General features: G+C 32.1%; 1 protein-coding gene across 2 annotated transcripts; it reads left to right on the top strand.

Annotated features, from left to right (window-relative positions):
* Window positions 1-3,105: 3,105 nt before the first annotated feature.
* LOC145000635 (uncharacterized) lies at window positions 3,106-25,376 on the top strand. 2 transcript variants are annotated; one of them, XR_013661322.1, is made up of 18 exons: window positions 3,106-4,096; window positions 4,326-4,352; window positions 4,462-4,488; window positions 4,597-4,623; window positions 4,736-4,762; window positions 4,864-4,890; window positions 5,095-5,121; window positions 5,226-5,252; window positions 5,353-5,379; window positions 5,470-5,496; window positions 9,648-9,767; window positions 16,919-17,025; window positions 17,276-17,627; window positions 18,094-18,315; window positions 22,418-22,533; window positions 24,525-24,711; window positions 24,782-24,905; window positions 24,996-25,125. XR_013661322.1 is itself a non-coding variant. In XM_078959897.1 (17 exons), the coding sequence occupies exons 1-17, from the start codon at window positions 3,185-3,187 to the stop codon at window positions 25,198-25,200; spliced, it is 2,658 nt and encodes an 885-aa protein (XP_078816023.1). In that variant the 5' UTR covers window positions 3,110-3,184; the 3' UTR covers window positions 25,201-25,376. The 2 variants fall into 2 exon arrangements, 1 of the variants encoding a protein (XP_078816023.1); XM_078959897.1 differs by having other exon boundaries at window positions 3,110-4,096; window positions 24,525-24,905; window positions 24,996-25,376.
* Window positions 25,377-26,203: the final 827 nt, after the last annotated feature.

Here is a 26,203-nt window from a genome sequence, read left to right as displayed (position 1 = left end):
GTTCGACCTTTATGACCATGCATTACTCATCTAGGTCCAATTAACAAAATAACCCTCAAAATGGTGTCTTTGGTTCAATATTCTTATGTAACTGCATAAAGTTGGGTTCTTGGGACTGTCTGGACCTCTCAAGGTTTAGATATGATGTCTAAACCTCAATGGGACTTCATATGCTTCATATCTCAACTTAGAAGACGGTAAAGAAGCCCTAAATTCATGACATCTACTAATCATATGGAAACAGGTATGGATTCATACCTCCAATGACATCCTTGAATGAAATAGTGGAAGATCTGAGCCCCTCTTGTCAGTCAAGCTTGAACCTTCTCCTTCTTCCTTGCAAGAATGCACCAAAATGAAGCAATTAGCTCCCTCTATCTCTCTAAGCTTTCTGGATCGATTTAGGGTCTCTCAAGGGGAAGTGTGGCCGCAAATGAAGCCCATAAGAGCCTTTAAATATGTCACAAACCCGAGCAATTAGGGTTTTCCTCAGCAGTGCTGACTCGGCGAGTCAGATACCTGACTCGTCGAGTCCATTCATTAAACATGTCACCAAGTCGCGACCCTACTCGGCGAGTTGAGGCACCACCTCGTCGAGTCACCCACACAAACTTATACTTGCATATAGAAATGTTATACCTCAGAAATCAAGATGTTACAAAAGTAATAGCAACAATAGATATGTAACCGATAAGAGCTCATGTCATTGTTTTTTGGATTAGCAAGGGATATTGTCTATTGTCGTTTCCGTAGCATATCTCTCGTAACTCTCTTGATAAACGGATACAACTTTGGTAATCCATATGCGTATAAAATTCGTCATGGATCCCTCATAAGCCCGTCGCTAATTGCTAAAATTTAGCTAAAGATATTTTTCGTTGCTAAATCCATCACGTTCAAAATCATGTTTCTAGTAGTGTTAGCATAGGTCACACAAATATAGGAGATCTATCTAGGCTATGTTTAGTGTATTATTGAAAAGCTAGTTGTTAGCTGAAAAGCTAACTGATAGCTGAAAAGCTAGTTGTTAAATAAAAACCTAGTTGATAGCTGAAAAACTAACTGATAAAAAATAACGTTTGGTAAAACTAACTGAAAAGCTAGCTGGAATATATAAAATGACGTAAAAAGGCATTTAAATTAATGTGTTTCTATAATTGATTAAGAATTATATTTGGAAATTTTATAAAAATCTCCAAAAAAAAAGTTAGTCTAAGTAGGTTTTTAAAAAAAGTAACTTATAAATTATTTTTCGACTTACCGAACATGATCGCATAAAAAAGCTCGAAAAATAAGTTAACTTATTAATTAGCTCTGGCGTTCAAAAAAATAACCTTATACTAGGGATGTGATTAAAAACCGAAAAATAATCGGATCGAAACTTGTTGAACCGATAGATGCTAAACCTGACCGGTTATTGGATTTAAAATATAGCCTTATCTAGATACTGGGTATCCCGGATATGGGTCCAACAGTCCAGGTAAACCAAAACGACATTGCTAAAGAAGAACCGGATAATGGGCCGAAAGCAGGTTTGGGTAATTAAAGAACCGGAATTTAAAGCCTTGGTTTTTGTTTATGTCAACCAAGTCCTAGACTCCGGATACACTGGGTGGGGATCTACAAGCAAAATAAATGATTAAATAAATAAATGGTACGTAATCGACGTCTACAGACTATTGCCCTCGCATCTCTATTTTTTTCTCACGTGAGTCACGTCCACCAAAATCCTCCAAATGATACTTGACAAATAGTTTTTTATTTATATATATTATGAAGTACAAAAAAAAGTAAACATTGAGGTTTTTTATTTATTTTCCTTCGCGTGTTTTATTTGACATTTTAATTTTTGCAAAACAGTACTAATCTGTAGCTATTTTTCTTTTTATTACCAATAGTGGGCGGCCAAAAAATAAAGAAAATAGATGTTTTATGCCTTTCCATTGCCGAGGGCTTGTACGAAAAAAAAAAAAAAAAAAAAATTCCCTTCATCAAACCCAAAGGAAAGCTGTCGAGCATGAAGCAACACAAAACGAGTACTTTTTTGCATTTCTATTTCCAGGTTTCGGGGTCTATTCGGGTCTAATACATAAAACTGGCTCCAATTATCAATTTCCGGTTACCCACTTTACCCGGTCCATAACTGAATCGGAATCAATTCCTCCGGTTCGGTTTCCGGGTCTCCAAATCCTTCAATTCCTCTTTTCAGGTTTTTTGGGTTCGGATTTGGACCCACTTTCATCCCTAATTTATACTAGTAAGTTGACATAATATCTATTGATAAGCCCAAGCCTGGAAATTTTGACAAATCTGGATCATTGTGACATATATATGTATGAGCTGCCGCCATGATGCATGATCCTTATTGTAATCAATGGTTTTGGTTCTTTGTTTATTAAATAAAAATTGACATTTCAAAGAGAATAAATCAACAGCACAAGATGACAAATGTATGAGCTGAAGACATGATGGATGATCCTTAAAATAATAAATGGTAGCGAGTTTATATCGAGTAATTCCCAGAAACGATCGATGAATCTTGAAACTGTTAATTAAAGAAAGAGAGTTGTTGGAATTCACAAGAATATTAAACAAAGTCTAACTACCAGTGAATATAATGGCAAAATATAATATAGTAATCATGAACAAGTTGACCTCCCTTTTTCTTTTTTTGGGATAAATATATAGGTAACAAATATTGTTATGTATATGTTCATCGATCCAAAACATCAGTCATCTTTGTCAAAATTATATCCACCCAAACCTCTCGTGTATGCTTTTTGTTGCCTAGGTATCCTATCTATTTCTTTCTTTATCAATATAAATGTTGACGGATAATACAGAATCAAGCACCAGCACAAGATGACATATATATGAGAAATCATTTCCCCTGTAATGATGAACCGGTATATCTAAATAAATGAGGGTTTTTTGGAATTTATAACAATGTTAATTAAACAGACCATAGGTGAATTAATAAAACAACAAAATAAAATAAAAAGATTAACAACCGTGAGCAAGTTGACATTTCTTTTTCATTTTTGTGATTGATTAACAGGTAATCTGGTCTTATCATATTTATTATTTCTGTAGGTTTCCCCTTTAAAACAACAATAACTTTCCTGCTACTTCCTTCCCCAACCTGGTTGCTTTTATCTTTTGATCACACTTCACACACAAAATAATGTCATTCATAAAAGACTCAGAACACCTGAGAATACCCCTTCTAGATATAAAAGTAGGCACCAAATTTTTCGAAAACATCATCGGACGAGGTGGATATGGCCCTGTCTATAGAGGAGAAATCTCACTTTCTGGTAATATGACCTCTGTCGCTGTAAAACGTCTACAAAATATTGATCAGTCAGGTCAAGGGCTTAAAGAGTTCTTAACAGAGATAAACTTGCTCTCTCGTTATAAACATCCAAACTTGGTATCCCTTCTTGGTTACTGTGAGGAAGGCAATGAAAAAATCCTTATTTATGAGTATGCAAAGCATGGAAGCTTCGACAGGTACCTGATTCCGATGAAAACCAAATGTCCATTCACATGGAAGCAACGTATGAACATATGCGTCGATGCAGCCCGCGGTTTGGATTATCTTCATAACCACGTTGCAGAGAATCATAGAGTTATCCACAGGGATATAAAGAGTGGAAACATTCTTTTAGATAACAACTGGAAAGCTATGATTGCAGATCTTGGACTTTCCAAAATAGGTCGTGCTAATGAAAATGAGACTTACCTCATTACTAATGCTGTTGGAACATATGGTTACTGCGATCCGGCGTACATTACTACGGGAATATTGACCAAAGAGTCAGACGTTTATTCCTTTGGTGTCGTATTACTCGAAGCATTATGTGGGAGGTTGTGTTTCATGAATGTAACAGGTATGCAACGAAATCTGGTCCCACTGGCTCGAGACTGCTACGAAAAAGGAAAATTAAATGAGATCATGGATCTTGATTTGAAGGGCGCAGAATCCGTAAAAGAGTTTTCTAAGATAGCATATGAGTGCGTGAATGAAGATCAGAAAGCACGACCCTCGATGGATGTGGTTTTAGAGAAACTTCAGAAAGCCTTGGAATTGCTAGTAAGTTTACATTAATTTGTTGAAAAATAAATTATGTTCTTTTGTGTCTATATATGTTAACCAATTAGAATGAATTTAATTTTTTGTACAAAAACTTGTGAAACATTGCAATGGCAGCAGATGAGCTTTAATTGGTTGAAAAATAGGAAGCTCTCTATATTATGTGCATACATTCTAATTGTAGGAATAAACTCGTAACACCTTTTTGAATATTTATTTGCTGGTACAGGAAACTGAGGAAGCATACGAACTGCAGGTAAGTTGAAATTTATTGAAAATGAATTTGTTACTTTGAATCTATATGCCAAATTAACTATATATGAATTAATCTATACGATTCTCTAAAAATGTGTTTGATGGTGCAGAAGCATGAAGAAGCATTGCGAATGAAAGTATGTACAAATTGACTAAAAATTAAAAGGTTACTTTGTATTGATGTATATTTGTTTTAACTAAATTTAACTCATATAACCTTTTGGAAAATTATTTTTTTTATACAGAAATATGAGGAAGCATGTGAATTGCAAGTAAGTTTAAATTCCTTGAAAATTAAGAGTTTCCTTTGAGTCTATATGCATGCCAGATTAACTACAATATATGGATTGATATTCTTTTCTGAAAAATGGTTTGGTGGTACAGAAAGTTGAAGAGGCATTGGGATTGCAAGTATGTAGACATTTTTCAAATCTTAAGAGGTTATTTTGTGAGTATATATGCTAAATTAACCATAATGAACTCATACACTGAAATTTTGATTTGTGGTATAGAAACTTGTGGAGGCGTTTCAAGCGCAGGTAAGCTCACTATATATATATATATATATATATATATATATATATATATATATATATATATATATATATATATATATATATATATATATATATATATATATATATATATATATATATATATATATATATATATATATATATATATATATAAGAATGAACTCATACATTTTTCTGAACACTTTGGTTGCTGGTCTGGTGCTACAGGAATTTGTCGAAGCATTGGTATTGCAAGTAAGATCATATTTGCTGAAAATTAATCTGTTCCATTGTGTCTATACTAATAAATAACTCTAATGAATTATCAAACTCTTCTAAAACTCTATTTGGTGGTATAGGAACTTGATGAGGCCTTCGAATCTCAAGTACGTTAGAATTTTATGAGAGTTAATATGTTTTTTTTTTTATATATGTTAAAAAAATTAATTAGCATTAACCCATCTTAAAATATGTTTGGTGGCACAGGAGCTTGTAGAAACGCTGGAATTGCATGTAAGTTGTTTCAATTGAAAATTAGAATTATATACATGTCTAAAATAATAAACTCATAAAGTTTTTGTGATGATTTGATTTTTGTTACAGAAACTTGGGGAGATATTGGAATTGCAGGTAAATTAAAAAGTTATTGTAATTTTTACGATTAGCATTTTTAAGTATTCTTATCATTAATGCAAGTTTAGTTACTTTTGTTACGTTGTTATTTTTGTGATGGGATTTATATATTAAATAGTTCAGTCATAGCAAATTCGCCGTCGAGCATAGATATGATCTATGTTAGAAGTGCCGTAGAGAGTGGCGGAGCTACACTTTGTGAAGTGGGGTGTATGGCCCCACTTGGAGAGGCTAAACCTTTTATATACATCTAACTTTTATGCATCTATAGTTATTATATATATATGATTGGTCCCTATTTTACAAAAAGACAGGCACCACTTGCATCAAGAAATAAAAAATTTATTCATTTTTAACCTAATCTAGCTGCCAGTGTGCTCAAATACGTTAACATACAACCGCCAAGTCACCGGAAAACACTCACAATCACTGCAAACCGCTAATAACGGCCAGAAAACTGCTCAAACTCGCCTGAAATTGTCGAAAACTGCTACAGTTGTCGATAACTATCGGAAAACGCTCCTACTAGCAGACCCCAATGACCTTCAGTCTGGATCCGTCACTAGTGGTAGAGGATGTTGTAAGGATGATGTCGTCTACATAAAGGAGCATGTAAGCCATGTATTGAGGTGTGTGATAAGTAAAGATAGAGAATTTGATGCAAGTAAGCCTTTTAATGAGGCTTGCAAGTAAGATTGGGAAACATGATACATAGAGGAATTGAGAAGATTTAGGTGCTAAGTTGGTTTGAAGATGCCACTTTTAGCTATAGTAGCAATTGAATAAGATTGAATAGGAGCTAGAATGGGTTCAACTTGTGCCAAGACCGGCGATGAGGAGGGAGTTGGGTGTTTGAGCGATGAGGGGTTGCCGGTTCGTATAAGGGGTGGTGGCGTCTATTTGTTAATGACCGAGGGGTTTAAGGGTTGATTGCAAAGAGATATTGGCGAATAATTGGTTAATGTTCGACATGGAAGAAAGATTGAGGGGGTGAGACACGACGATCGGAAGTTATAAGATGGCGAGCCTGTCGGAGTGACCAAGCCATTGGAGAAAGATAGATTCATCAGATTTTTCAGAAGTGGATCAATTTATTTATGACGCCAAACTTTTGTTTTAGTGGATACATCCAATGATAGTGAGGATAATGATCTAAGAAAATCACCTAATAATGTAAATGACTAACACACTAGGACCATGTGATGTCCAAATATCATAGTGAATAATATCGGAAGCACTAGAAACATTTAAGATTGAAGAGGAAAATGGAAACAAGTGTGTTTTCCAAGTTGGAAAGCTTGACATAACAAATTTTGATTGTTTGTTTTGCATGAAATTGAATTGCTAGAAATGAAATACTACAAAACTTGATCTTTGGGGTGACCGAGCCTTGGATGCCACATAGATTGACCGGAAGAAAAAACACTTAATGAGACTATGATTTTAGCCTAATCGCCACTCTTGTTCCCCATAGAACCCATTTTTCCCCATGAATTACCTCAATAACGATATTCCAAAGGGGACCATATTTAGACCTAAGCCTTCATTGGCTTTAGTATTACAATTCTTCCAAGCAACCCACGTAATCTTTTTGTTCCTTGTGAAACAACAATTTTCAAATACTCTCAAATTTTTCAACACTGCATTTAAGACTTTATATAGGGAAAAAAGATAGTTCATGAGACTACCAAGGATGACTTTTCATAAGGAGTGACTCCTAAAAGATAAGTTGTTTTCCTTCCAACTTAATACATGTATTGGAATTTATCTATAACAGGTGTGGAATTTGAGATTTAGCCATAGAAGCTCCAAGAAAACATGCGAGATATTTGAATGGAAGTGATTCCTTAGTATAAAGCGCTCGTCTAGCCAAGGATAATACCACCACATGTTGAACCCTATACCAATAACCTTGCTTTTGTTTAGATTCACGTTAAGACTTGATACTAGGAAAAGCATTGAATAATCTTAATAAGACTAAGAGAATTTTCCTTGGATCACTCCCTTATGAAGATTATGTGATCGACATAGTGTAATGTAAAGAGAGTGGCTCCATTTAGGGTCGTATGAGAGGGTGGGGTAGCATGGGCGATCGCCCAGGGCCTCCAAATATATAGGACCTATTTTTATGTGTCTACTTATATTATTGTAAGATAAAAAGGTTTTGTATTAATTCGTTGCAGACAATAGAAAAAAAAATGAGATTTGAGCCAAAATTAAGGGAAAGACAAAGAGATTCCAACCTTTAGGAATATAAACAATTAACCATTTTAACTACCAATGATCCTTTTGTATTCATAGAAAGATTATTCCTACCATATAATGAAAAGAATAATAACCTTTGTAGACTTTGATTCATCAAGGGGAGGTCTGGAAGTTGATGAAGATGACAAGAGAGACACAAAGTAGAGTTCATCTTTATGTATTCACCAGGAAAGTGTTAGCTACCAAAGATGACAATCTTATCTTGTATTAAGTATTTCTTAAGCCATTAAGAACTAATACCAAATTTTCCTTAAGGAGAAGCACTCATAAACACTTAAACTTTACACTACACACTATAAGATATAAGAAGGAAAAGAGCTTGCAAGCCTCTAACTTCCCAAACTATCCAATAAAAATTTAATTTTTCAATCACCAAAATCATTTAACCATTTGTTCAAAAGACAATCAGAGTGAAATATGTTTTCAAACATAAGAGTAAAAGTCATAAATCAACAATGCGAAAATAGAACTCTAGGGGATGCAGTACAATTAAGTTGGGCCCTTCACTTTGGAACCAGGCTACTTAAAACATTTAAAACATGAAACCGTAAGCACAAAGCTTAGTGACTCCCCCCCCCCCTAAAATACCACATACCATACATAACAATGGGCCCTGCCCTAGGGCTATGTTTCAACCCATCTACATGCTATTTTTCTACCATAGTCTTACATGCACTTCTCATGCTATACCCATGTTATAGTCTCCCTTGCCATGGTCTTACATACATGTATTGTGATCCCACCATAGTCTTTCATAGATATGTTGTGATCCCACCACATTCTTTCATGCAAAAGTCATAAAGACAATATAGCATACAAATGACACCCCATGTCCTATATAGTATAGTAAGAAGATTCACGTCACACATGAAGAAGGATAACCCAAAACTCATATAGATGTGAAACTGGTTCTATACCCCACCTAATGAAACATCCAAGGTCAAACCTCAGTCTACCTTCTAAAACTAGCAATTTGACCAAAAGCCAACCAAGTCAAAGTCAAGGGTCAATGACCACCACGCCGTGGTTAACCATTGACCATGTCGTGGTTAACCATTGACCACGTCGTGGCTATCTAACTCAGTCATGACCTAACTCTGCCACCACGTCGTGTCATGCATGTCATCATGTTGTGGTAGCAAACCAACAAAATAGTTATAGAGCCTTTGCTCACCACGTTATGGTTAATGTCTGAAGACAACTCTTAACGTGTAAAGTTCTTTGCTCAAACTTCCCAGAAGGCTTCCTTGCTTCATAAGGGACCATAAAAATAATTTTTTTTTGCAGGCATTCCTGTCTAATGCAAGTAATTCACTTATCTACGTCAAAAATGGAAAAAATGGGGTTACGATCCCATACATAAGCTCAAAAACATGATAAAAATTCAGATCTAAAGCTTGGGACCTCAATGATCAATAAAGCTGCAAACTTTATAGAATCATTCCACTTAAATCATCAAAACATGAATAACATGCATCAAAACCTAGATCTAGAATGAACAAACCAAAAAGATGGGAGCTTGAAAATATAAATGGAATTTACAACATTATAATAAGATCGGTGAAGCATTAAGCATATCAAAAACTTTTAGTGAGTAGTCAATTAATCCTTCCCATTTGACAGTCGTAGTTAAATTTCAGATACAAACATAATATATATATATATATATATATATATATATATATATATATATATATATATATATATATTACTTTATAGTTGAAGATAAAATATGACTACATATTTGATCTCTTATACACTTTACATTAAATATTTTTTGTTTACATTTTTGCCTAAGAAACTAGTGTTCTTCCATAAGAATGCAACATTTCACTATATCAAAACAAGTTAATATTTATTTTCATGATATTATTGAACTGCAGAGGGACTATGCTGTCGTAAAAGCCTTACAAATGATGATAAATACCCCCCAAGAATATGTTACAAAAGAGGAATTACACGCGCATCTCTCTTCTGGATTCCTTACAGACGAATCAAAAGTGGTAATTTACTATCATGTTGTATATTTTACCTTATTATTCGTAACTCTGATTAATTGGTCTCTCATACTCTAATTATGATAAAGAAAACACGTGGAGACTCATACAAAACATAGTTCTTTTTAGGCTCATTTTACTCTCTCTCTCTCTCTCTCTTATAGTTACACCTCACTCCTATAATTTTTTTTCTTTTTATATTCATGTGAGTGAAGATGGGTTAGCGAATATGATTAATAAACTATAAATATTATACCACATGTTATATATAAGCCTTAAGGGGGAGTTAGTTTTAACATGGTATATCTAATAGTTACATCAACAATTTCATATAATAAAGCATAATAAATGGCAGAAAAATAATCACTAATACTTAAAAAAGAGAAATTAAATTGTCGCCTACCTTTTATTCTTACAATTATTCCTACCCACTAAAATTATGACAAATCACCATTCAATTTAATTGTATTTGATATATTCTTAATATAGTCTTAATGATTTAGTTTAAAAAAATATGGAAAGATGACACTTGTTATAATTTTATTGGCTAAGAACATTTGTAGGCATAAAAAATAGGAATCAATTTAATTTCTTTTTAAAAAATCATGGATCACTTGGTTAGTAAGTTGAAAGTAATTACCATTATTATAATGACTTTATGGGGATTTTTGAATTCTTAGAGAAAAGTTATTAGAAACCATGGGAAAGATATTAGGAACCTAAAAGAATAATATTGTCATTAACACATACAATAATACTATTATAATTAGTAGAAGATTAAGAACCGTTGTTTTTTATTGCCAACATCCTAGGTACCCATGTTTCTCCTACCTGCAGCAATAGGATCATTTTTGTAACTGTTACTTGATTTAATAATCATAAACAACAATTAGCATAAAGTCACACAAAAATTAGTGAATTGAGATTTAAGAGCCATAAGCATGTTCCAAATTTCGAGATAAACATGTCAAAAGATTCACTTGAATCCAGTGCGGACCTATGTGGAGAATTGGGGGTCACGGGCCACTACTCAATTTCCAGCTCGTAGTGTAAAAAAAAATTAATTAATTTTTTCTATTAGATGCACTCGCTTGAAGTATGAGGGACACCCCTACTAAAATAGTCTGCATCCGTTACTGCTTGAATCAAGAAACAAACATTCTAACAGGAACACAATTAGCAAATCATTTGATTGATTGCCATACCTCAAAAATGTTATGTCAACAATTAACTATGAAACTTGCATCTACAACCATAAAGAAAAAATACCATATAATGGGGAGTTGGTCACGGTACCTTGTTAATGTCTCTATGGATAACCATTTGGGTCATTGGCTCTCTATACATTGTAGATGGATCATTACTAACTACAACTGAAATAAAAATAAAAAAATAATAAATAATAAATAAAAAAATAAAAACAAATTTAAGTTTTCAGGCAATTTTTGCACTACTCTAATCCTATTATAGTTACTTATGAAAGAAGCATCAACGAAATAAATTAAACGAAATTTGAGTAATTAAACATAACCATAGGGCTGTTCACTATTTGGATAAAACCGAATTATCCAATCGAACAATTTGGATTGAACTATTTGGTTCAGATAGTTCGGATTTTTGGATTGGATTTCACCAAAACCAAATTATTAATTTGGATTTTGGATTGGTTTTGGTTTATAAAATAAGAACCGAATAGTCCAAAAAAAACCGAATAACAATTTCTTATTTATTTATTTTTAATATATTTATAATTGTTTATTAATTTTATGAATTATTTTTTTTCAAAAAGATCAAAAAGTTTCGCCAATAAAAAAAATTAATATGATTTTCTCTCAAAAGCGTTTTATCTAATAAATATTAAATTATAATATACTTTCTTAGTAGTTGTTTAAAAATTATAAGCTACAACTAAATAATTTGTTTTTGCTTCTTCTATAAAATTGGATAATATTATAATTATATATCGTTTTAAAATGCTATGTCTTTTGAAACCGAATTATAAAAACCGATCCAACCGAATTGTAATTGGATTGGATCGGATCGGATTTGAATTTACTTTGGACAATTCGAATCCATATTTTAAAAACCGAAATCAATTTGGATTTACTTAATTGGATCGAATTGAACCGATAATGGTTGGGATCTTGCTTAGTGAAATAAGTAACTTTATTGCCTAGTCATTATTGCATAGAGTAAAAAAACCAAAAACAAAAACAAATTTTATACCGCAACATATTAACTAAAAAAAAACCGCAAGCATCAACCTACTACAGTTAAAGGGTGTTTGGCAAGCTTAAATAAATAAATAAAATAAAATAAAATAAATGTTTTTTGACGCATTACCGGTTCCACACCTGTATAAGTCAAAAAAATGATTGGGTAAATAGTTTTCTAAAAAACACCTTATAGCTCTTTGGAACCTTCAATAAGTCAATTTTTTTTAAAACGGCAAATCTACTCTACTTTTAAACTACTCCTAATTCAACTTATATTTCCAATGAGACTTGAACCCTCGACCTATAGAAAAGAGGGCAACACCCAATACCGCTGGGCTAGAAGCTCTTTGGTCAATAAATCATTCTTTGATAAGTCACTTACCCCTTATATACTTATCAAAAACTCCTTATTTCACCACTCAAAAAGAAATTGTCAAATATACCCCTTAACCTAAACCTACAGAAAAATTAAAAAAAAAAAAAAAAAAAAAAAACGTTATAAATTAATAAGTCTCTCGTTTTGACACTTTATACACTTAGCCAAACAATTCTTTAAAAACTTCATTTTGATATTGCTATAAGTTAATAAGCTATAAGTTAAAAAGTTCATAAGCTATAAGTTCAAAAGTTAAAAGCTAATTTAAATAAGCATTACCAAACACCCTCTGAATCCAAAGTCTTTATTTTCTGGAACAAAGGTTTTACACCTAAAATCTAATAATTATAGAAGAAACAATGTATTAGAATTAAAATCGAAAACCCAAGAACAACAAGTTAGACGAGAAAAACGAAAATCAGATTAAAAAAGCTACAACTAATAACGTGTATTAATTTTTTCGGTGGTGCGAGGAACGAGGGAGTGGGTGAAGGGTTAAGTTGCAGACACGATCTCTTCAAGCATTTTGTCAGGCAGTTTTTGTGTATCTCTAAACAGGAAAGATATTACACTAACATTGAAAAACATTGTTGATGAGGTAAACCTATGATCGATTGTTTGAGGATACAAATGGGTTAAAAGAAACTCAATATGATTATGATTTGTATAGAAGAGTGATTTGAGTGTTATCAGGGAAAGTGGAAGGAGGACAACTTCCCACTCTTTCATAGATAAAATTTCATTTTCTACCTAAACCGAAGATGATCGGGTAAAACCCAACAGCAACAAGTGGAAGCAGGTAACAGTGGTGAGTTGTGGAGGCTGAGTAGTGGCAATTTTTTTGGAGGCTATAGTTAGAATTAATAGCAATGTCGATAGCAATGGAGATTAGGTATTTACGGGATGGGTAGGAGATAGTGTGACTTGGAAGCGTTGGAGGCAACTAGAAGTCTATGGTTGAAATTGAAATTTTTATTCTCTTAACTAATGCCTATACAACTATACATTTAAAATAAAAATAAAAGATGGAGAATTGTTAATAGGAGGGAAATCAAGTGCAGTAGGGTTTTGTAATTTTTTGGGAAAACATTTTCCCTCTGGCAACAAGGAGGAGAGGTTTTTTTAAAATTTTGGAGATGATTTTCTCAAACACGGTCATTTGTTCTTTATGCCACTAATAGTTGTGTAAAGTTTCATAAAATGATTAATGTCACCAAAAATAGTCTAATAGTGTCATAAGATATAAATTGCCACTGTGTCTCTTAAACCTTATACCAACACAAAATCAATGTGCCACTAAAATAAGGCTATAGTGGAACAAAAATAAATTTTTGCTAAAATCGTGTCACTAAATGTAATTTAATTGTAGTGACATCACACATACACACACACACACACATATATATATATATATATAGGCACACACATAGAGAGAAAGGGAGAACGAGGGAGTCAGGGAGGGAGAGAGAGAAAGAGGAGGAGGATAGAGAGAGAGAGTGTGTGTGTGTGTGTGTAAGAGAGAGAGAGAGAGAGAGAGCGAGAGAGAGAGAGAGAGAAAGAGAGAGAAAGAGAGAGAGAGAGAGAGAGAGAGAGAGAGAGACTTCTCCAACCAACACAATCCATTATGTTAACCATCGCACCCTGATAAGGAATATCCTTGACCCATTAAGGCCACTACTGCCACCGAGAATAACAAGCCCAAACCATGGGTATAGTTGATTTGTAGGGAATTGATAAGAATATTTTTACTTTATGAATCAGCAATATTTCTTGTGCACGATGAAAAATCATTAGATTTCTTTCTCTCAATGTTAATACATCAATTGAAAGAATATATTATCTTCTTCAAATTATCCATTTTACATTATAACCATTTTTTTGATCTAATTTCTATTACGAGTTGTTATTCCTATCAATTGGTTCCGTTTCCCTCTATCACCATCAATTATGGTACTACCGAACTACCAACTCACCGCTAGATTACAAGGCCAATTAGCTACTCAAAAAGGAGCGCATCACCAAATTCTCTTTGTAAATGACAAACCTAACCTCGATAGCGTATTCTATTAGAGAAACTGGTGGAATTCATAAACACCGTGAAAAATCTCCTTCATCCACCACCCATAAACCCTGAAAACGCCCCATACTTGAACTAGTGATTCTAGCTTCTATGACCCTATAGTCATCCACATGAGCTATACTAACGATCGAAAACCTCCCAATGGCTCTAAGCCTCCTCCCTTATTGCACAACATTAAACTTCCCCCATATCCCCTTAATTCATCTCTCTTATCACTTTTGAAATTGAAGCGTCCCCTCTTTGACGGTGTCAATCCCAAAGGATGGTCCATCTGTTAGGGAAAACAGACGATACTTGTCAAGACTCATAACAAACCTGATGCCACTTGCCAAGTTATATTTACATGGTTCGGTCAAGGTGACCTTTGTCCACATAAAAGAGGGGAGTATTCTTTATTAATAGAGTTCTCAAACAGAGATTACAAGTACAACTAGCAGAGATTCGTCCTACTCACTAAGGATACAAGACACATCAAATGACTTAACATGCATCCCTGTTTATATTGAAGGGGTCAGGCCTAAAACCCTATATAGGCCCATGAATGGTGTCAACCAATCACAATCCACCATGCTGTAGTTTCTGGAACATTCATCCATGACATACACCACAAGATTAGCAACAATGCACATGATAGAGCACAATGAGCCATAGTGGAGCATCATGATGCACATGTGGTGCGTCATGAACATTAGTGGCCCAACATCCATCATGGTTGCACAACATTGTGTATTCCTTAAGCATCAGCAACTTCTAAGCATTCTTGAACAATCTTGAGCATCATAGAGGACTTGATAACATATGTGGATCATCAGGGATACCATGGTTAATCAAGGAACCAAAATGGTGCATCTTGCATGATGATGCCCCATATTATGCAAGGATGGTGTAACATCCTTCAAGCTTGGCACAACTTCCTTCTAATTGGCGCAACTTCCTTCTAAGGTGGCGCAAGAGCTTCCAGGTGGTCGAAACTTCTTCCACTTTGGTGCAACATCTACCAGAGTGGTGCAACATGGTCCAAAGTGGCGCAACATGTATGCTAATGGTGCAACATGCTTGACACTTGGCCCAACACTTAATTAAATGGCGTAACTATGCATCAAGTTGCTCCATTCCACCCCCAAGTGCTCCAAACCTCTTCCAAATGCTCCATACCCCCTTTTAGATGATATGTTCCTGTGACACTTGATATGTCCTTTGTCAGATTATTCATTCCCTTCTCAAATGATTCCTTTATTACATGCTCCATGAACCCCAAATGCTCCTTGAATTCAAATGCTCCATGAGAATGCTCAAGTCACATTTAACAATCTCCACTTTGACTTAAACATCATCTAAACTCCACCTTAAACAAGAACTTCCTCTTCGTTTCTTCCATCAAGCTCCTAAGGGCCCTACCTCTTGTGAACATCAAGAAATTCCAAGCAAAGCTTGAACTTCTCTCTAGGGAACATCCTTGTAACCATGTCTTCTGGATTCTCCTTGGCACCAAACTTTTGAATGCATAACCTATCATAGAGCATGATAGGTTTTTCCACCTTCAAAAGAAGATTATGAACGAGACCAACCACCAATGATCTTTTTGTCTCCAAATCACTTTCATGGTCTGAGTCTTCCTTTTTCTTTTTTCTTTTTTTTTCATAGTTTATGGGTTAAATTCTAATAGATTAAATAAGATGCAACTCCTATTTCTTTTTAGGTGATGAAACATTTTACACTTCTTTCTAGAACACCAAACAATTTGAACAATTACCACCAACAAACAATTTTAATAATGATATGTATGTTGAAACAAATTTTGGAATAAACTCTAACACATTGTTTCTGAGTCCAAATTAAAGAAAAGAGAGAAAAGAAGTGAAACGACCTGGAATACAACAATCAATTCATGATCATTAATTGTGTATGTTTTCATTAGAAATATGGTTAAAAAGTAGAAGAAAGCATAAGGTTATCTATGTTACTTTATCGAAATGAAGAAAGAATAAAGGGAGCATTTGCCTAGATGAAACCAGAGCACCTAAGAACCAGTGGTGGCGACAATTACTTACGGGGGACAAGATACAAACAGCAACAATGAAAAAGAAGCAGCCGATGAGGCAGGAGAGGAGGAAATGAAGGAGGGTTTTTTTTTGTGCAGATTATGAAAAGAAGAGTAAAGATTTCATCGAGAATGTATACAACCTGTTGCACTTAACTCATTAGCACCTGAAATAAAATAAAGAAGAAAAAGAAGAAAAAAACATCTATAAGAAAAGCACTTACTTTTAGGATCAATTATCTATGTAAAATTTTTACTGTAGGTTTTTATTGTTATGTGTTGAAAAAGATGCTATATATCTGTAACAGCCTTCTCCTAATTCAACTTGCATTAATAATTTTTGGTGTAGTTTTGGCAACTAGTTGTTCCATTTGTGGTCCAGACGTGACATCGGATAATGCCTCTAAAAGGATATACAATACTAATGTGTGCTTTTATTTACAGTGGTTTTCAGTCGATGAGAACGGAAAGAATCAAGAGATGATATCTGCAATGAAATTCATGCATACAGACCCAAACAAATTCGAAGCGATCTCTTTACCTGGATCTCGGTTATCTTTCTTCTCTTTTGTCAAATTTCTAAAAAAAAGTTGATCTAATGACAAGCCCAAATTTTATAATTTACTTGATGTGTACACATTTTAATGAAATAAATATTGGTTTCTTCTCCCAATTAGATCGGGCAATATCTGTTAAATTGATATAAATTTATAAAACCAAAATCAAACTCCTTTTACAAGGAGAATTTGGTAGACAAATGCTTGAATAAACTAATTTAGTTGTATGTCTTCCAACATGTAGATTCCCAATGGTAGCAAAGGTTTTGAATGCATCAAAGGTTAATATGCAAGTGACGATAAGAACACAATTTCTATCATCTGATGTCACATATGCAGCTTACCTCATATGCAAACACAAATATTCTACTCAAAATCCGGTTATCAAAAGTCTAAAGTACAAACTAAACAACCAAACTCAGTCGTATATTTCATATCAAGGAGATTATAAAAACAGATGGGTGATGATGGAACTATTTCAAGCCAAAGTTCTTTCTAGAAATTTTGAATTCAAACTTTTGCTAGAAGAATTTGCTTCTGATAGCTTCCATGATGAAGTTATTGTCGAAGGGGTCGTGTTTTCGCCGGTACAAAAGGTATGTTATGATATAAAATTTATGAATAACAATGTTGGTAATTTCACCAAAATGTTTTTGTGCAATGAGATTTGTAATATTACCAATGGAGCTCAAACTTAGATTTTATACAAGTTGCCAGGTGCATAGTGTATACTTGTTTAAAACGAATATTGTAAGTGACTACTGCTTGATTATAGCACATTAGTGGTAGTAATTATCTAATAAGGCATTTAATTGTTGAATTAAAAGAGTGGGTAGATGCATATCAGGTATCAAACAAACAAAAGCAAAAGGCAAAGGCAGAAGAAAGAAAGAAAAAGAAAAAGAATGAAAACGATAATTGTTTAATAATATTGTACTTTCTATTTTGTAATTAGAAAAATACAAAATTACTTGTTTGGAAAGATTAATTTACAAATTTACATTGTTATCATTTAGTTTTTGGGGTTTGTGTTAAGATAAAACATTGTCATATACTTCACAGTTTGATGATGAAAATATCGAAACACAAGAGATGGAGAATCCCACAGCGACTGAGATAGAATGGGAGAATAAATTGCCGAGCGACTATGAACAATTCATACATTGTTCTGGAAAACGTTTAGTGAAAAGGCCCTGGAATAGTTTCATCACTGAAACCAAAGAGGAGGCGTACTCCATTCTTTCCAAGGGTATTTATATCAAGGTCAAAAATGATAATGATGTGGTAAGTGAGTGTCTTATCATCTTATCTATTTTTACTTTTTTTTTTTCTCTATTAACTTAAAAACTTCTTAAAATTTCCATCCATAAATGCCTAATTATGCCTTACAATACTGAAATTATGAAATAAAAGACGGAAGATAATTTTCCAAGTTACCATGATAATTTTAGGATTAAAATCAGATTTATATAAGCGTGAATCAGATGGCAAGCAAGTGATACCCAAAGGCTTGTCTACTTCATTTTGAGATCACATGCTTACATATAGAGATTAAACTATTGTTATAACCAACATGTTTACAAATAGAGATTAATTATATAACCTACAGTTCCATGTATCTTAGTATACTTAATGTCAAACTATATTTTTATGTCTACTTTCTGTGATAGGATGCAATTTAATGTTCGAATATATAAAAATTGTTTTTAAAATACGTCAGTAAATCATTAAAGTCACATCAATATATAGAACGACCATTGAAGCCTAAGTGACCATAGTCTCTCTTGAACCCCTTTGGAACTTGACAGTTTAGATTTAGGGGTTGTTTAGTAGAAATTGAATAATTAGTATGAACCATAAAGAGACCTAAATATTTAGGAGGTATGAATGATTTAGTATTGCTTGGTAAAGTTAGAATAGGTGTGTTTAAAAAAAAACATTTTCCCTTTCCAAGAATTTTAATTAATCAAAATCTATAATTTTCAAATTAACATTTATATGAATTTTAAAGATCCATTTTTCTAAATATACTTATTGTAATCATATTTATCCATGTAATTCCAATACACATATATTTTCAAACCAAACATAGTTTAATTTTCTCATACTATATATATAATTAGTAACATTTGTTTTATAAAATTAATCGAAAAATATCGTTCAACTATCTGTCATGAAACCAATAATCCTATTCTAACCCACAAGCACAAGCAACAAAACTATAAATAAAATTAAAAACAAAAATACAAAAATATAAACTATGTTCTTTACAGATAGCAATTTACATATGGATATTTAGGCTTTAGCATATTAGGAATGACAGCAAACCACAACTCTATTCGACTATTCCCATTTCATATTTCTGACAATCTCAGATGACAAAATATTTAGTTGGGAACTTAGTCAGATGTATTTCGAAAAATTAGGGATTCTTAGATGAAGGCAAAAAAAAATTCGAGAATGTAGTCTCCTTAAAAACCTAACAGTGGATAAAACCGGAGTAGGAGAAAGACATTTTGGTGGCTATATTCAATGACAAAAAAAAAAAAAAATGGTTTTAAGAGGAAGAGCATGCTTGGGAAAGAATAATTCAAAGCTTTTAATAGCTCCACCTCTCCAATTGAATCAAAGCTTTTTTCTTTCTACCAGACAATCTAAATAATACCCATTAAGAGGTTACCTCTTAACTAAATGGTTAAGACACTTTACCAAATATTCCCTTAATTAATTTAAATTCTCTTATCTAACAAGATTTGGAATATGATTTGTTGTCTTATAATCAATTTAAAACCAATACATTGGATTAGAATTTACAAATCACTGTCACAATTTAAAATCTTGCAAGGAAATGTTAACTCAAATTCAGATTCAAAGACCATAAATTTGTTGATCGTGAAATTCAAAATTAATAAGATATTATGCAATAACTTACACCTAATGAGACGAATTTCAATAACACAAATTTAAGATCATAATCTAAAAACAGTTAGTTCACAAAGATAGAACCTCATTCAAAAATGAACATATTATCTTACAGTAGCTAGTTTTTGCCATATTTTCCCAATGAGAGTCAAAACACAAAATTAAAAGCTATTATCATAAAATAAACCTATATAAAATCATATTTGAGTTGTAAAGTAATCATTTCTTCACCCAATGTAATTAGATTTGTAAGAGTTTCAAAACAATTTGGAAGCTTAATTTCCGGTAAAACCATTTATGTTATGGAAAAGATGTTGATAATAAAATTTTCATACCTTAAGGTTTTTGAGAGCTTGAAGGTATCATGTTCCACACAATACTTGGCCATAGAATCTAAATTCACCCAAGGTTAATAATTCAATAAATTATTTTCTTGATAAATAAGATTTAAACAATATTTAAGAAAAAAATAAATAAGGGGAAATATATAAAAGGTTGGGAATTTACAGGAAAAGATTGCGTCCACAACTAAGCTGGTTATGTAGCCAAGCTGATTCCTCAACCAAATTGATTTTTTAACCAAGTGATCCGTACATAAAGTGGATCCCCAGCGAAGTTGATCCCCAACCATGCCAAGCTGATCACGCATCCAAGTTGATTCCTCAGCAAGTGTTCCTCTATTTTGACAATCAAGTTAAAAAAAAACACTTAACTTCATGTCACTATCGTCACAGCTAAAACATATAACATTGAGATCCATGTGCATTATCATTTTTTCATATATAGTTTAAAATTTTAAGTCTTTCGAAGTTTTTTTTATTTCCTTTAACTTTTTAATTTTCTTCTTATTTAGAGCAAGCTTATTGTAGAAAATGGTCCCTATTCTTTTAACTCATTATAACAGCTTACTTGCATTTCTCTACCAATGAGTGTTTGGCTAAGCCGTATTAAGAGTTCACATAGGTACCCCTCAGCCAATGGTAGAGGGTTTAAGTCTTGTTTGGGACAAAATGTGTAAACTAGAGGGTGTGTGTATGCCGTTCTAAAAACTCTTACATTTATCTACCTAAAGAAGGGTTAAGTGTCTAGGAATGAGCGGATAGGGACAAAATATACTAAATATTCACATATAATGCCAATGTGCTTATGTTTTACGCCCATAAAAGAAACATGCTTATGCTTTTTTATTATGATAGGATCAATTATATTGATAGCATAATGCAAGTGCGTTGCTATTATCTTAATTCCATATCATAGATGATAGCTTATGTTTTTTTTTCTCTCTTTCAAAAAAAAAAACAATGTCCTCCAAATGAAAAGAAAATTTAAATATCGTATGAGCATATTTTGTAATGTATAATATCCGAATATAAAAGTCAAACTGAAAGGACAATGTTATAATGTGTGTGGGTATATATATATGTATATATATATATATATATATATATATATATATATATATATATATATATATATATATATATATATATATATATATATATATATAATGTATAATGTCCTAATAAAAATCAAACCGAAAGGACAATGTTATAATGTGTGTGTGTGTGCGTGTGTGTGTGTGTGTGTGTGTGTATATATATATATATATATATATATATATATATATATATATATATATATATATATGGGTAAAGTGAATATACCTAACAACCTTATATAAGCTTAGGTACCTAACTCCATAATACTACATCGGTTTGTATCGTATTTACATTGTAATTGTCTAATGTTCTTAAACTTCAACCCCATAGCTTTATTACTTCCAAAATCTTTGGACTTTCACCAATATTTTTCTTTTACATCACGTCTTTTTATTGAATACCGCCTGATAGGCTTCATATCCTACCGCTACAAATGAAATGATGTAGGAGAAATATAATGATGAATTTCCAAATTTTTTTGAAGTAAATCAAGTTTAGGGATGAAGTTTAGGTACCTAACTACATTATACTACATCGTTTTACATTTATATTTTCATTGCAATCATCCAAAGTTCTTAAACTTCAACTCTTAACTTGATTTACTTCCAATATTTTCAGACATTCACCATTATATTCCTCTTACATCATTTGAATTGTAGCGGTAGTATATGAAGACCACCACGATATATTTGACAGAAAGACGTCATTTGAAAGAAGATAATGGTGAAAGTCCAAAGATTTTGAAAGTAATCAAGTTACGAGGTTGAATTTTAAGAACTTTTAACGATTACAATGCAAATATGATACAAAATTACGTAATATGATGTGGTTAGGTACCTAAGCTTATATAAAGTTGTTAGGTATATTCACTTTACCCTATATATATATATATATATATATATATATATATATATATATATATATATATATATATATATATATATATATATATATATATATATATATATATATATATATATATATATAAAATAAAGAATGGAAAATTATATTCATTTATTTTGTAGTTCTTTTGGATAACCAAATCAAACGGGAAGAAATGTTTCATGCTTTCACCAAAGATAATACGACATAATCCTGAAGTTGACAAGTTGGTACCTAGGGAACATCTAAACGAATCAAGGTATGTTTCTCTCATATGGTTAAATTGAACCATTATGTTTATTAATATGCATTTAGGGAAAATATCGTAAAGCCCAATATATTTTAGCTAATTATATGGAAAAAAAATGTGAAGATTTCACAAAAAAAAAAAAAAAAAAAAAAAAAAAAAAAAAAAAAAAAACCATTCAAAGCTTGGGATACTTTCGGAAACGCGTTCTTTACATTTGTTCGACTTACCAACATGTACATAAACTAATATTCTAATAATATGGACGCGAGGTTGACGAAAATCAATGGTAAGGATGAGAATTTGACATAAACTAATGACTTGGAGATGAATGGGATATAACATTCAATATCAAATTGGAAATAGTAATAGGCTTTTATAGTCAAATGATTCAATGCTAAAATAATAATGATTTATGTTAAAAACCTATATCAAACATCGATAAATAGGAAGTGTTGCTCTACATACACCCATCCCTTTTCTAGTAAATCCTACATTAACTCAGTAAAAGTTTGGTGACCTCACCTTTTCCCTTGAGTGGCTCATCCTTCTATACCTTTTTCTTTATTCTCTCCATGGAGAAGATGAGAGATGACCCTGCTATTTTATTAGCTGGAGTTCCAATTATAAAATGGGATTATTTCTTTTTTATTATATAATTGTTTCTAGTTACTACTAATATCGCTCTTTCCATGGTTATATATTTGTTTTGTTATAGTTGAGAAGCCTCTTTTTATTTCATATGTGACATATCTTAAAGATTGTGTTTTTCAGCTATGTTTTCATTTCTCATCATCCTTTTAAATTATCTTTTTCTGCAACTAAGTTTTTAAACAAAAGAGAAAAATAAGGAAAGAGAATACTAGAGTTATTCAAGTTTCAATAGAGGAGAGTGTTGTTAAATATGAAAATCAATTGGCAGTTTCTTCATATAAGTTGTTACTCTAATCTTGATGAAATGAATGATGATTCAAATTAGAAAGAAATATATCATGGACATGATCTCTAGGGCCTTCTTATGGGTTATATGGATGTACCGGAACGGTTTGATCTTTAATAGCAAAGTGAAAAACCATTATCTTCTTGCTTTTGATGTCAAAACTTTAGGGTTTTTTTTGGCTTAAAAATAAAGCTAGGTGGGGGAGATCTTTGTCTTGGGACTCATGGATTGATAACCCAATCTATTGTAGCTTGTAATTCCAGCTTCTTTTTGTTTTTTTTTAATAAAGTCTTGTTGTTAAAAAAGGATGAGGGTTTAGTAGACAAAAAGATGAAATAATCTAGGAACTTTTATTAGAATAAAGATTCATGAAAATGATAATGAGAATAAAATTAGTTAAAGAAGAATCCATGAATGGATGTACAATATTGTACAATATTGGTGCCCTGTTGTTGAATTGGACATGCTAGAAATTAAAAACTCAAAATAAAGATTAACACTAGGATTTTGAATGCAAACCATATAGCCATATGCACACGACAAGTTATATTATTATCGATAGAGCGAGATTACAAGAGGTAGAGAAGTATTTCCTAATGATTTGTTTGTAAACTATGTAATAGAGAAGTTTATGGATTTGTAATATAATAAAAGGATTTTCTAATGTGTGTCCTAAGGGCACATATAACAAACATTAATTATCACAAATATTACTATAATTAAATGTGAATTTCATTTATTATAAGGAATATTGTTATAATTAAATGTGAAATACATTGATAATCTCCATAATAAATACATTTAACATTTAATTATGATAATATGTGTCTTCATTAATGCTTGTTATATGTATCATTTTCATATACCTCAATTACTAACTGGAGTTCATTTGACCTATAAGTGAGTATGATGTCAAATGGACTTTTCGTGAGATAAGGATAGTATAGTCCATTCATACTTCAGATAAAGTTTCTCTAGGTTTTGTGAAAAACAAAGTCGAAATGCATTACGTAGTTCTTTATATTTCAATGACACTAAAAAATGATCCTTTCGCCATATGCAGATTCACATATATATTAGAGTTATCATCTTCTTCTATGGTACGTATGGAATTCAAGATCATAGATCCTCTTCTATCATCAAACACTACCTATGCATGTTACTTCATTTACAAGATATCAGAACATATGGAGAATCCGGTTGAAGTGAAGATTAAACAGTTAATGTTAAACTATCCACCTGGGGTTATGGTAAGTGGCTATACTAATGTTGTGTATTTGAGTACACCTCAAAGTCTGGTAATTGGGTCGGATGGTGCAGAAAGATCTCCAAACACAATGAACAAAAACAAAATGGTAGAATCTCCACGAAGGAGAAAAGATGGTTGGTCCGAGGTTAGGTTGGGGGAATTCGCTAAACACAATATCCAGGATTCTCGACCATGGTATGTCAGGCTTACCATAACATTTATTTTTTCAAAGAAAACACTATTTCTTTTTAAATCCATTTATTTAAACATTACAAGTCCTTGTAGGATATGTAGGTGTATACCCTGTTTACCATATACAAATGACGCATATGATGAGGAAGATTATTATGACACAAAGATTACAAGAATATGGCCTGAGTATGACCCAAACATCAATATATACATGAACTGGAAGAACACATATAATTCGGTACAATGGGCTAGGATCCCAAACCTCAGCGTGCAAGGAATTGAGTTCCGACCTCTATAAAGTCCTTAATTTGTGCCGGAAGAAAACTAGATCCATGCATTGTAATTTTTTATTTTTATTTTGGATATCAGCATCTTGCTTCTTCATTTCACAGCAAATAAGGTGAAACAATCATTAATTATCATGTACTATGTATTGAAATAATATTATCTAAGTAAATATCATTCAAGATCAAACTAGCTAATATCTCAAAAATGATAAACAACTAATGAGAATTTTAAGGGTCTTGGGAATCAACAAAATAATTCATTTTTAGTTACTTACGCAATTAGGCAATTACGCACATCAAACGAATTTGGAAATCAACGTAAGGCTATTGGGTTGGAATTTGTTGCTACTGTTGGGACCTTGGGAAGGTCTAATTTTTTGGGTGTTGGTTGTATGTCTTTTAGTGGGCCTACAATACATATGTCTTTTAGTGGGCTTACAATACTTAACTAGTGGATGTTGGGCCATCTAAATAGGCAAATTTACATATAGGAAAAAATGAAGCTCCTCAGGGATAGAGGTGGGGAAAGTACCACTTTTTTTAAAATAAAAAATAAAATAAATAAATAATCTACTCTAATAAATAAACATCTTTTTATCATATGTCGCATTTTTATTCATTTTGTTATATGTAATTTTATAGTTATTTTAAATTAATTTTTATTCCACATGTCATTTTATAGTTTTTCTATTTTATTAAATTCCACATATTATTTAAATCTACTCAAAGAAATAAAGATCTTTTTGTCACATGTCATATTTTTATTCATTTTATCACATGTAATTTTATGGTTATTTTAAATTAATTTTTATTCTCTATGTCATTTTATGGTTTTTCTATTTTATTAAATTTCATATATTATTTAAATCAAATAGTAAATGCATATCAATTTTATTAATGAACTTTCCTTTTAATTTAAAATTACTAAATTAAAGTTTCATTAATCTCCTTTATTTATTTATCTAGATTATTTGTTTAAATTTAAAAGAGAAAAAAAAAACACTTTAATTTTTA

This window comes from Lactuca saligna, chromosome 6, assembly GCF_052625555.1.
Source record: "Lactuca saligna cultivar CGN05327 chromosome 6, ASM5262555v1, whole genome shotgun sequence".
In the NCBI taxonomy this organism is placed as follows: Eukaryota; Viridiplantae; Streptophyta; class Magnoliopsida; order Asterales; family Asteraceae; genus Lactuca; species Lactuca saligna.
The sequence above is the reverse complement of the archived record's forward strand: the minus strand, read 5'-3'. Positions and strand labels throughout refer to the sequence as shown.

Bases quoted from the DNA above. Each gene is read 5' to 3' on its own strand.
- LOC145000635 (XM_078959897.1), top strand. From the start codon at position 3,185: ATGTCATTCATAAAAGACTCAGAACACCTGAGAATACCCCTTCTAGAT. The intron at 5,380-5,469 runs GTAAGTTGTTTC...TTTTTGTTACAG, and splicing joins TAGAAACGCTGGAATTGCAT to AAACTTGGGGAGATATTGGA. The intron at 18,316-22,417 runs GTAAGTGAGTGT...TTTATTTTGTAG, and splicing joins TCAAAAATGATAATGATGTG to TTCTTTTGGATAACCAAATC.